This window comes from Diadema setosum, chromosome 16 (assembly GCF_964275005.1).
Source record: "Diadema setosum chromosome 16, eeDiaSeto1, whole genome shotgun sequence".
Classification (NCBI taxonomy): Eukaryota; Metazoa; Echinodermata; class Echinoidea; order Diadematoida; family Diadematidae; genus Diadema; species Diadema setosum.
Window position 1 is genome coordinate 7654783 of NC_092700.1, and position 12273 is coordinate 7667055.

A 12273-nucleotide genomic window follows, 5' to 3' on the forward strand; every position below is an offset into this window, starting at 1 on the left:
AAATGATAAATGTCATAAAAGAGACGACTCTGGCTCTGACACATCGGAGGAAAATTCACCGCTGATTGCATTGTATGACCTAAATTGTTTCATATTGCCCGGGTTTATTGATAAAATTTGACCACAGTTATATATTTAGTCTTCTATGATCCTACCGAGATCGGCGTGACAAATAGGGCCTGATATTGATAATAGCACAATGCCTGCCACAAGGGACCTAATATTGACAGCAATTCCATGCAGTCAAGCCATTAATCTCTTGAAAATGATACACGTATAGTTGAAAAATACAGGGGACCGCCATCATGAGCAGCTGATTGCTTTTTAAAACAGACCGGGAAAAATAATGTATCGATGCTAAATACTCAGAATTTGCTCACGCTGTCCTATTGCACTCACAAGAAGTGCTAAAGTGGATATAGATTTATCTTTCAACGATTATTAACGGAAATGTGTTATTTACCACGTATTACAGTTGCAGGATAAAGTTGGAGTATAGAGATATATCCCCTGAACAGGTACAACAAAGTCTACTTTACTATTTTGTTCAATTAAGTATTGGACAGGGCTCAGCTTTGTATGGCATACGGCTAAAATTTCCAAAGTTTGTGGCTGTGAGCCCCTGTGCTTCAAATGCTTTGAATGCAGAGTTTAAAGTGAAATGTGACATTACAAGTCAAATCTACATTTCCTGTCATACAGTCATTTCGTTGCCTTTTTCTTTTCTTTTCTTTCTTTCTTTTTTTTTTTTTTTGTCTTCTTTTTCCGACATCAGGCTCAATATGAAAAGTTCCTCCCGGTTTCCGTATGAGCCAGTTAAATCATCAAATTTTGTTTTTGAGTGGCGTGAAAAAAAAAACGGCAAAAATTTGCGATGATTGCAAAAAACAAAACAAAACAATGCAATAAAACATGATTAAGTGAATGGATAAATACCATGCCCGTTGTTGCTTTTGGCTTAATTTTCTTTATTTTTACTCTACTTTTTAAGACCATCAATACTTTAGTTTTCCAAAGCTCCTGTTAAAGACAAGCAAATGCTCATGATGGCGGTCAGCCGTATTTTTCGACTATCATTTCCAACACAATAATGAATTGATTACGGTACAGCTACCAATATCGTATCGCAAGCAATAAATCAAATTCGTTTATTATTTCCTTAAATCATATTGTATCCTAAATTCAGTCGTGTATCCCATGTCGATGATATGATATTGAGGTATCACCTTACGTGTGATTTTTGTGTATTTAAAAATTCAGAAATAGAACAATAAACAAACCAAGTATAATGCAGAAAGTTTTCATCAGTTGGGGAGGTCATACAATAGGAGATTCAGGCTTCTACCAACCTTTAGTGATTTGCTGGCTAGCTTTCATTAAACACTAAAGGTTGGTATAAGTCTGAATCTCGTATATTGTGAATCAAGTATACTCTGGCTTGCTTTTCCATCACAAACTTCTATGAAAATCCAATTTTTTTCTCCAACTTTATTTTTCGAGGAACTGACCCAGCACAATTTTCCATTTCTTACCCTTTACTTTCCCCCTTTACCCTGCTTTTGTTACGCGACTGAGTACAAATATAATAGTACTAAAGAAGTGTAGGGCCTACAACCAATGACTACAGAAAAGGCGTCCCTTCATTCATTGCTATAGGGTGCATTTTGCCGATTGTGTGAGTTCGATCTCTTACCCATCACATAACCTTACGCAATAATACCCCCTTTCACTCAAATCTGTAAGGGGGGGGGGGGGTGGAGGGAGAAGCTAGGGAAAATCCCGAATTGGATTTGGAGAATGCAGAGAAATTTTATTTCTGGTCTTAAGTTTTTCTGCCAAATTTCATCAGATTTGCATTCGATTCAACAATGCTATCATTCGAATTCGAGCGAATTTGAATGATCATCGAGATAACAGTTTAATAGATAGCTAGTTCATTCAACCTTCCATCAGCATTCTATTACATGATTTTCTTCTCACATGAACACGCAAACATTGCGTTCAAATAAACATTGCAGGCGAATCGCGTTCAAATGGGCATCAGCACCACCGTGGTGAACGTTAATGAAGTCAAATTCAAGAAAAGCAATCATGCTCAGCATTTGTGCAGTGTTTTTCGTTAATACTGCCTTTTATTTTCTGTGTAGCATCTCGTCTCATTCTGTTTGGACAAATACTGCGAACTTAATCTGTTAATGTATGGTATCTTTGACTTGTTCTGAAATTGTTCATTCCTCCGACAAACCATCATCGTTAAGCGACAACTTTCATAATGAATGCATTAACATGCAAGAACTTTCATACGCATACATGCATGCGCGTATACATTCAGTTTTGTGCGACTTAAGGCTACTCGAGTGTGAGATTACGAATAATATCTTGACTTTGGACAAAAAACAGTGGTAACTAAAGCAGTTGACAACCAGCAAGATTTATATAACCGTCTCTGCACTCTTAACCCCCCCCCCCCCACACACACACACACACAAAAGTATAACGGCTAGGTCGAGCCGTATAATAGGGAGCTTTAGATTTTAGACGCGCGGACGTTCAAAGAGAAAAAAAAAAACATGATCTGAGCGTGCGCAGTAACTTGATCCGCGCTACTGCGCACGCTCAGATCATGTTTTTTTTTTCTCTTTGAACGTCCGCGCGTCTAAAATCTAAAGCTCCCTATTGACGAAAGGAGGAGGGGGGAAAAGATACCAAGAGGATAACATGGATAATACGGACCTGAACGTGCAAAACGTAGACCATTTCGTAAGTGTTTTATCGATATTGTTGGTAATCAATGAAGTGAAACTGTAAGAAAGAAAAGAATGAAAAGAAATACATGAAATATGATTGATATCAACTGATTAAATGAAACTTTCAAATAAAGATGATATTATCTAATAAAACTATTTAACTATAAACAAAGAAAAAATGGGAATTTGTAAATCACATAACAGAGCTAGTTTATCGTGATTGAGGTATAAAAATGGAACGAAACCAAGTTTTCTACTCATTATTGTGTCTCTCCCCCCCACCCCCCTTGGTAGACAACTTCTACTGTAAATCGGATTTTTCTCCGATCTTTTATTTTTCTAGGAATTAAGAGAACACACTTTCCCTCCTTGCCTGTTTGTCTGATATTCTTACACATCACAGTGAGTTCTTTGGGTTTACTTAATCATGCATTCAAGCTGTTCTGAGAACCCTGCGATCTGGGTTTCCCCCTTTGTTTTCTACAGCTATTCGGCAGGTCGCTTAGTTAGATCGCGGAGGTGAGACTAAAAACTCGATGGTGAGACCGTTACACTGCGGATAAAAGCACCAAATTTGGGGTGACGACCCCTCAGGTGCTACTCATTGAAATTAGAGTATAGGAGCTCTCTGGATCTTTTTTTCATGGTATGAATGCTGAATTTCATTCTGATTAAACAAAAGAAATCACGTGCAAGAAACTTTCCCAAATTTCGCGAGGAGCTAAGATTCGCGAAAGCAAAATACGCGCGATTCTAAAACAATGCATTGAATACCGGTTGCAATTCGTGAAAGTTTCATGCAGCGGAAAAGACCGACGGTTCCAATGCGCGAAGGTTTTATGTCGCGAATGTGACACTGCATTTATATATCTGAGGGAGTATGGTATCAAAAAAGGGGTTCACGTTTGTTGTATTTTTGTTTTTTCATTTTCATGGAACTGGAGAACATGAACCCAATCTTGTATTTCATGATGAAAAAGCATTTGAAACATGGAAGTGGTTGAATTATTTACCGATTTATGAAGAGAAAATGCTGTTGAGATGTCACAATGTGATGTAGGTCAATACCACACGTATTCCCAGTTAAGTTACGTATGTTATATTAAAGGGGCTTGGGAACTATTTCTACTGTTAAGGGGGAGGGGGGAATCGCTGTTATGGCCCATAAACACCCCCTTCCCCCCCCCCCCCCCCCGTCCGCGGTCCCGGACCGCAGCCCCAGCCCCAGCCCCAGTCCCTTGATCACCCATTCCATTTCAGGATAGGATCATAATGCGATCGGCCATAGCGTACAAACTCCATATCTTCCGTCTAATCTCTGTCCACGACAAGTACGTCTCAGAATAAGATAAGATGACAGAAACAGCCCTCTAATGGGTTGGTATCAGTTTTAGGTTAATATAGCTGGTCAGACCAGAAACAAATCACATGTTGTTCTTAACGCGAAGAAATGTGTACGTTGTGTGCGTCTGCGATATGGTATAGTTATATACACGTATATACATATGCATATACATATACATATACATATACATATACATATACATACATATACATATACATATACATATACATATACATATACATATACATATACATATACATATACATATACATATACATATGTGTGTGTCTTGGGGTATACATGGTCAATGGTACTTACCAATCCCTCCCCCGTTTGTCTAATCTACAGACAGAACCCTTGGGAATTCATGGGTTTGATTGCATTTTTCCTATCATTTTTTCCATTTCCTTTTGAAGAGTCAAAAGTATGTGTGTTTGTGCGTGGAAATCGTCAGGAGGGGGCGTTTGAGCCGACCCCCCCCCCCCCCTTCCGTGGCCCTAAGCTGTTTGTGCAGCCTGGAGGGGCTACTGTTGAAAACGTACTGCTGTAATTTCATATACCGGACTGAGTAAAATTGCTCAATCTTACGTTTCTCGTTCTTTTTTTTCTTCTTTCCAGTCGAATGACTAAATGTGCCATGAAAACTGCACAAGTACAGGGGTATTTTATTATGCTCCCTTGGACCGAACCAGTGGTTGTTGCCATTTTCTAAAGTCAAACAAATCAAAGTAAACCAAAGGCGCCAAAGTATACCAAGGTGAAAAAATAGAAATAAAAAATACACTTCAGGCCGACCATTGCGAAAATAATACCAGCCACATGCAGATCGACATTACACGACACACACCACAATACAGGTAAATATTACACACACAATTCACAGACACACACTTAAACACTCTCAATTTGGTTGGGAGTAAAGTCTCATCAAACCTCCAGAACACGTTCGAGTACAAAGGTCAACATTTAGACTCAACATGATCTCCCTTCATTCTCCTCTTGTATTTCCATTCCACCTCTCTCTCTCTCGAGATCTCCGAGTTGATCTCTGTACCTCAGTGCAATGTGTACGCCAATATAATCACAGTGTAAGCTCATTGTCTGGTACGTGGCTACACCAAGTTGAGTGCTAAAACGAGGTGCAACTATCAGCGTAGAACAAGATATCCTCTATCAGGCTAGACAGAAAGATCCGTCTGTTCGAAGGAGTCTTTTATTTATTTATTTTTTTTTTTGACGTTATCCCTCTCCTCCCGTTAAGCCAGACGCAGTCTCCGCGGAACATATCCCCGACGACCAGTTACAGACCGATCTTTCGGTCAACTATCAGGCCTGTTGTACATGAGTACAGTGATTTTACTTATTCATTTTTCCCGCCTGAAAATAATTGCTATCGATGGCGGCGGCAGCTGTTAACCAACCAGGACAGGGTCGTCTGTATTTCATCTGCGTCCCTCGGAGCGGTTCGACGTCCCTGCTGAAATGTCTCAGCTTCTTCGAGGACAGCGACGTCTGGTTCGAGCCCTTCGTCATATGTCGCATCGTGAGGAGGCAGTTCGCTCGTAACACGGGGCGAGCCCTGCCCACGGAGTGGGACGAGGAGCACGCGGTGGACTTCGACAGGGCTGCGGCATTCATGCAAGCATCGAACAAACTGCCCTCGAGTGAGGGAAAGAAATTTGCGTGAGTTCATATGGCATAAAGCAGATAGTCTCGACATTCGCGATGTCCCAGTGGTCCGGGGCCACCAGAAGTAGATATCAGGTCACCAATAGAAAGTCCTGAAATATATATCTACATACATAAGTATAATGTATTTATAGCCTCTACACGAGTCTTCATTGCCAAATTCAGTCTACTTTACAGCCAAAATTGGCCATTTTATCACGGCCAAATTTCGATGCCAAATTTTATCGATCTAGATACACTAGTATAGGTAAACTATAACAGTGCTTTCGGGTAGTCGTAAGGCGTGAATTAATGAATGTCTGATTGAGTTGGAAAAAGAAAAAAAAAAAGACATTTTGTCTACCAGCCCTTGGATTTCACATGTTTGATTTATCTCCACACGAGCCTGACCTGTGTCCAGCAGGTCGTAGATTTATAGCGGAAGAGGGCGCGCTAAAATAAACTTCAGAATCGGAAGTAATTTCTCACAGGGTTAGCCAAAACCCCGTGCCTCTGCCATTCATCACACATTAAAATTTTGTGAGCGTTCAGTGCAGTATTTCAGCAATGTTCACATATTTAAAACATTATTGTTTATTGTATCATTAGTGTTTGATCAGATGTTTTCACACTGTTTTGTTGTCATTTTCTGACAAAACAACAAACCAACCAACCTAAGCCAATTAAACCAAAACGACAGTATGAAGTCTTTAATGTAGAGATATTCATTCAACCATCAACACCCACTTGCGAAAGAGGAGATTTATGGCTGTCACTCAGTCTGACCTCGACACTACATAATTATATTAACCCGTTGATGACGGATTGATTTTTCTATATCATATGCATTTCTCATATCCTAGTAGCCCGAGAATATTCGGGACTAAAGTCTTAACGGGTTAAGCCATTGATGCAATGTCGAACTCGTGAGCCTTTTTGGCTTTGTGGACCGCATAGCTCGTAGGTCTACATTTAGTTGCTGTCAAACTCGTGTACCTTGTTCGTGTACCTTTGGGTCAGGGTTAGGATTAGGATTAGGACTAGGGCCAGGGGAAGGGTCCGGGGTAATTGCCCAGGGGGTAATTGCCCTAGACCCATGACTCATGGGTGTCTAGCTCGTGACGTTCACCCTGTTTGTTTGTTTGTTCTTTCAGGTTTTCTGAGGTGAAGCACGCAATTGATAACTCCAAGCGACAAATCGTCATCGTCAAGGACATGGCGACTTCGTTCTCTAATCGACTGCAATATCTGCCCAGCCCAGCATCAGGCTTCAAGTTTGTCTTCATGATCAGGGACCCATATCACGCCATCTCTTCGTACCGCAAGGCGTCCGTCGCTGCGTTCAGAAAATTGGGGCATTACCATGGCAACGACAGTGACTACGACGTGTCCGTCGATGACCCCTACTACGGCAGCCAGCGCACCTGCTACGAGAAACTACGCGAGGTTTGGCTTCACGTTCGCAACGAACTCGACCCGAGCCCCTTGGTGATCGATACGGAAGACTTCCTGGCAGATCCGAAGGGGTTCCTGCAGAAGATCTGCCAGGTTGGAGGTCTACCGTACGACGACGGCCTCCTACACTGGGACGCTTCCCCTGACGTCACCATGACGTGGAAAGAGCCTGGAGGAATTCCTGGAATGATGACCAACAGTCTATCCGACTTTCATCTGACTGCTGCCACCAGTTCCCACATCCATCCTAGGAAGGTACGGAAGCCCAGACCAGACCGGGCCAGTTTGACCGAGGATGTTCTCAGCGTTGTTGACCGAGGCATGCCATTCTATGAAGAGCTTTATAAGCATCGATTCATCCCATAACTTCTACCAAGCAATGGTCTTAATCTGAAAATCAATTGTTTTTTTTTTCATCGCGACATATGGATTTTCTTTTTTCTTTTTTTCCATTTGTCTTTTTCGCCTGCGTGCGATAACGTTTCCTTGAGCACTGACACGCAGACCAAAAACTACAAACTGCATTCCAGATCGTGTTTATTTGGACTTTGTACATGGAAACAGTATGAAGGTTGTGGTATTTTACAGCCTCGCATTTTACCTACGAATATTTTAATAATCGTGATGAATAATTCATAAAAACCGCCGATCCCAAAGACGTCGTTACAACGGGAGTGCGCTGTACCGCAGATCGCCGTCTCCGTTGCACATGTGCAGGCGACTCCCGCTTAAACGAAGTCGTCGGGACCGTCAGTTTTCTTTGACTACAATTTGTATCGAAAACTTCGTTATAGCCGAAGAGTTGGTTATTATTGCAGGACCTGGATTTTTTACTTCATAATTCATTATAACCGTGTTCGACAAAACGGGAAAGGTTTGCATAAACTCGTCTGTTGTTGTCTTGCTCGTGTCAGTTTTGTCCCACATAGTCTTACCTTGTTAGTCTTGTCTCTTAGAGGGCTTTAGAACCTAGATCCATTACATCACAAGCACTGTCTTTTCAGTGGGTCCCTCCTCTTTTCTTTCTTTTCTTTTTTCGTACATTACATATCTGTCGCCTTGGTGATTACAATATTTTTGCTATCATGTTTCGCTACGATTGTGTACTCATAGAAAATGATACATCAAAATATGATTCCCGAAATGTTACCGATTCTTCGCCCTAAGTACTAGTAAACCATATATCTCGTACTTCAAACATTCTCTATAACACTTCTAATTTTTACTCTACCCTCCGTATTTCCATTCATTTCCACACCACCCCCCCCCCCCCCATCCTCTTAACTTTTTGTTAAAACAACAGAAATTAAAAAGAAGAAAAATGGGGCTGGGGTTCGGCGCCCCCCCCCCCCCTTTAATTAAGTAAAGGCACAGACAATGAGTAAAATCGACAAGAATCGCGTATTCATCATGCTGGAGATAGTATTTAACCCTTGTAAGACATTTTCCTTCAACAAACTCAATAAAATGATCTAAAAGTAGAATTGACGCTGTTGTTTTACTCATGGCCATAAGTTTGGGTTTGTGTGTGTTGTTGTTGCGATATTTTTTCGCTTCTCCTTTTATTCCCTGCGAGAATGTTTTACAATCTGCAAGTCTCTCAGAATTTCTCGTTTCAAAATCTTGAATAGGTCTATACAGGATGAAACTTTTTGATTTTCTGTCAGCATAATTATATAATCTGGGCGCCAAAATCAAATACCGTCTGCCCGCCCCCGGTGTTTTTTGATGGTTCTTACCCTATGTCGAGGAAATACACTTGTATATTGGAATTTCAGATTTTGCTAGCCATTTTGGCGGCCATTTTGGCGGCCATTTTGAATATTTTAAAGCCCTCAAGGATGCAAGAGTTGCATCATCCAGATTCGGATTCAGCGCCTTCGAAATAGGGTATAGACATTTAAAAAAAAGGAAAAAAAAATCGGGCAGACGGCAAAACAAGGTTCAGCCTCTGGCAGCCAGACTAAAAGATATTCTCACAGTTCGACAATACTGCAAAATGTGTATTTTACGTGTTCATACCTCCTAGTTGCAACAACGGAAATAAATTACAATAAAATCGCATAGTAGGCCTACATTTGTATCATATATCATGAATACAAAGCTCGTCCAACACACAAATTAAAACACACACACACACACACAAACGCGTCTATGGTGGGAACCGAGGACCTGTTTTACCCATAAGAAATTTACCACATAACCGAGGACCTGTGTGTAAGTAGGACTCTTGTTAACCGAGGACTCATTCGTATATTACCATCCAAACGAGAACTTATTACAATAAATTATGCTAATCGAGAACCTACAAACATGTACACGTACCCCTACATGCAAAAGAAGACCGTTTGAAATGGTCTGCGAAGCGAGGACGTCCTCGGTTCTCTGTGTGTCCTGGGTTTAAATGTAAAGTTCGTGTGTGTGTCCTCGTTTTCCACCATGGGAAATGTACACACACACACACACTACAAAGCAACGATGAGCACAGTGAAGGCAAACCAAACTTCACAAAATTTACCAGTCATGCTGGACATGACACTTTCAACACTAGGACTGGGACACCATACTGCACAAGACACACAAGGATCTCTGGGCTTCAAATTGGCTCTTGATTGAATGAAAGTACAGATGTATGTACAAGTACCATCAACACAAGTCAACGTAACACAAAAAACCTCCCTTTTCATTTTTTACAATGGTCATCAAGTCCTTGACGCAGCCTTCTTCAGCATCAACAATTACATTCTATACAAATATGAACACTTCAATCCATTTCATCATGTTTGTCAAGAGGTTCATTCCAATCTCGATTCAATTTAGTACTGACGTCATCGCTAGCCTGTACATAAGACGTAACATAAAGAAAAAAACGACATACAAACAAACTGCAGATAACAAAAGAGAAGAAACGCAGGGAAGAATGTTACGATTATATAAAATGTTGATGGTGATGTCAAATCCCCCCCCCCCTCCCTTAATCTGTAGGGTCGATTCTATCATACGACTCTAGTCGCAAAAAATTCATTTACACAATCTTTCAGTTAACTCTTACGTCGCCATCGCCAACTTAATCTGTAAACATCAACCGCGATTTCAGATTGCAGTCACCAGCCGGTTAAATTGAATGTCACTTAGGTTTGCAAAAACAGAGCGTGCTACATTAAAGGCAAAACAGAGATTTCATTCCGATATTTTGGACATTTACTGCTAAGCCCATTGCTCATTGACATTTCTAATTAACATAAACAACAACAAAAACATAACACTTTTAGCTGCATGGTCGTCTGAGTTTAAATACTAGTGTTTCTGGCATAGAGCAGAAATGGTGCTATTAAAAAGAAAAATCGGTTGATAAGTGAGCGCTATGCCATACAAGCAAGAAACAGAAAAAAAAAAACAAACTGGAAAATCGGTTACTGAAAGGTTGTATCATCAAAGACTTTGATTGCAGAACGAGTTAACTCCATTTTTGTTGATTTGAGATATTTGAGATTAAAGCTGTTTAAAAAGCAAGGTAAATAATTAGCAAATATGGGATATCTTATCATAACTTGAGGAATATTCCTTGTTATGCAACAAGTGATACATCATACAAATAGTTTTACTTTGCTCTATCTGATGATGGACTTAGACCTACTTAAAACATTAAAAAACAAATGGCGCCTAGCCCACTTTGCGATCCAAAGTCTTCATATATCAACTAAACTTTCCAATGAAGTGCAGTGTTTAATTGCATGGTCTATACTAATCAATGCTATTAATCCTGATTGTGACAACGTAACTTCCAAAACATGTTTTGAACAGCGTTTCTTGGTCTGTGTATACATTATCATCACAATCACAGAAGTTTACTCCCTTTTATTTTTTTTTCATTCACTACACCGTAACTAAGAGTGAAATATTGTCATCCCAACATTCCCTGCACATGATAAATTCAGTTTCCGTCAGGAAAGGATTAAAGTTGTCTTTAACACACCAAGACACGAATGCTGCTCATAGGTGCAGTACAGAGTGACTGTGCTGCACCCCTGCCGCACCCCTGCCCCCCCCCCCCCCCCCCCCCCATTGAAGTGAAGTCACATTGCAAGAGGGGGTCTCCCGCAGTTTGGGGGCTATTGAGCCTACCTCCAACATACCACTTCCTAACAGGAGATGAGAAGACAACACATAGCTGCGATTCGATCAAAACTGCTTGGGAGATTGGGTTCTTGTAACAGAGATTTCTGAATCGCTCTACTCTGATAGAAGTGACATCTGTTCAATGATTCAATTGTACTATTCAACACCAACGCACACACACACACACACAAACAAACAAAAAACAAATCTATTTAAATCTTTGGTGAAGTGGAAATCATTATTTGAAATACATATTCTGTCTTTTTCCTCCCTTTAACGAAAGCATACTTTCATGAGATAAGACTTTTGGTGTTTTGTCTGGGGTTGTTTTCAAGGAAGGCCCTACTGGTACTAGCCAATCAGGGAGAGTGAGGGTGAAAGACAATGCAAAACTTTACTGGCCCAAACTAGAATTGTACTTCTCCTATTTACGAAAAAAACAAATTTCATACTGTATATCGGTAAAACATTACCATTAGAAACATACTGAACCCTATACAATGGAACCACCATTCATATAATACCATTTATCATCACATCACATCACATCGCATCGCATACTGTAATATCACAATCTCTATTAAAATCATCATCACATTTTTCTTTTCTTCAACTTCTCCTGTTTTCATCATTTTATCATTATGTTGATGATGATTACTGATGATCGATATTGCAGTATACTGTCTTCACCTCTACCGTTATCATTATTATTATCATTATTTTCAATATCATTATCATCATTATATTCCTGTTATCATTATAATACGATTATTGATATTATTACCATCATAATCCAGCATCTTTACCTAGAGCTCATTGTTATGGTAATCATTTCAACAGCAATAATTCACTTCTCAAAAGACAAGCTGATCATTAAGATGGGGAAGCTGCTTCTGATATTTGTCAACACTGTTTTCAGTCACAGACCATGTTTACTTA

At 40.2% G+C, this 12273-nt stretch overlaps 1 protein-coding gene across 1 annotated transcript; it reads left to right on the forward strand.

Annotated features, from left to right (window-relative positions):
• The first annotated feature begins 5488 nt into the window (after nt 1–5488).
• On the forward strand, nt 5489–7581 carry LOC140240249 (uncharacterized). The gene is made up of 2 exons (XM_072320037.1): nt 5489–5775; nt 6915–7581. Exons 1-2 carry the CDS (start codon nt 5489–5491, stop codon nt 7579–7581), a joined length of 954 nt encoding a protein of 317 aa, XP_072176138.1.
• The last annotated feature ends 4692 nt before the right edge of the window (nt 7582–12273 follow it).

Coding starts and splice junctions, on each gene's coding strand:
- LOC140240249 (XM_072320037.1), top strand. CDS start 5,489: ATGGCGGCGGCAGCTGTTAACCAACCAGGACAGGGTCGTCTGTATTTC. Junction 5,776..6,914: donor AGTGAGGGAAAGAAATTTGC/GTGAGTTCATAT, acceptor TTGTTCTTTCAG/GTTTTCTGAGGTGAAGCACG.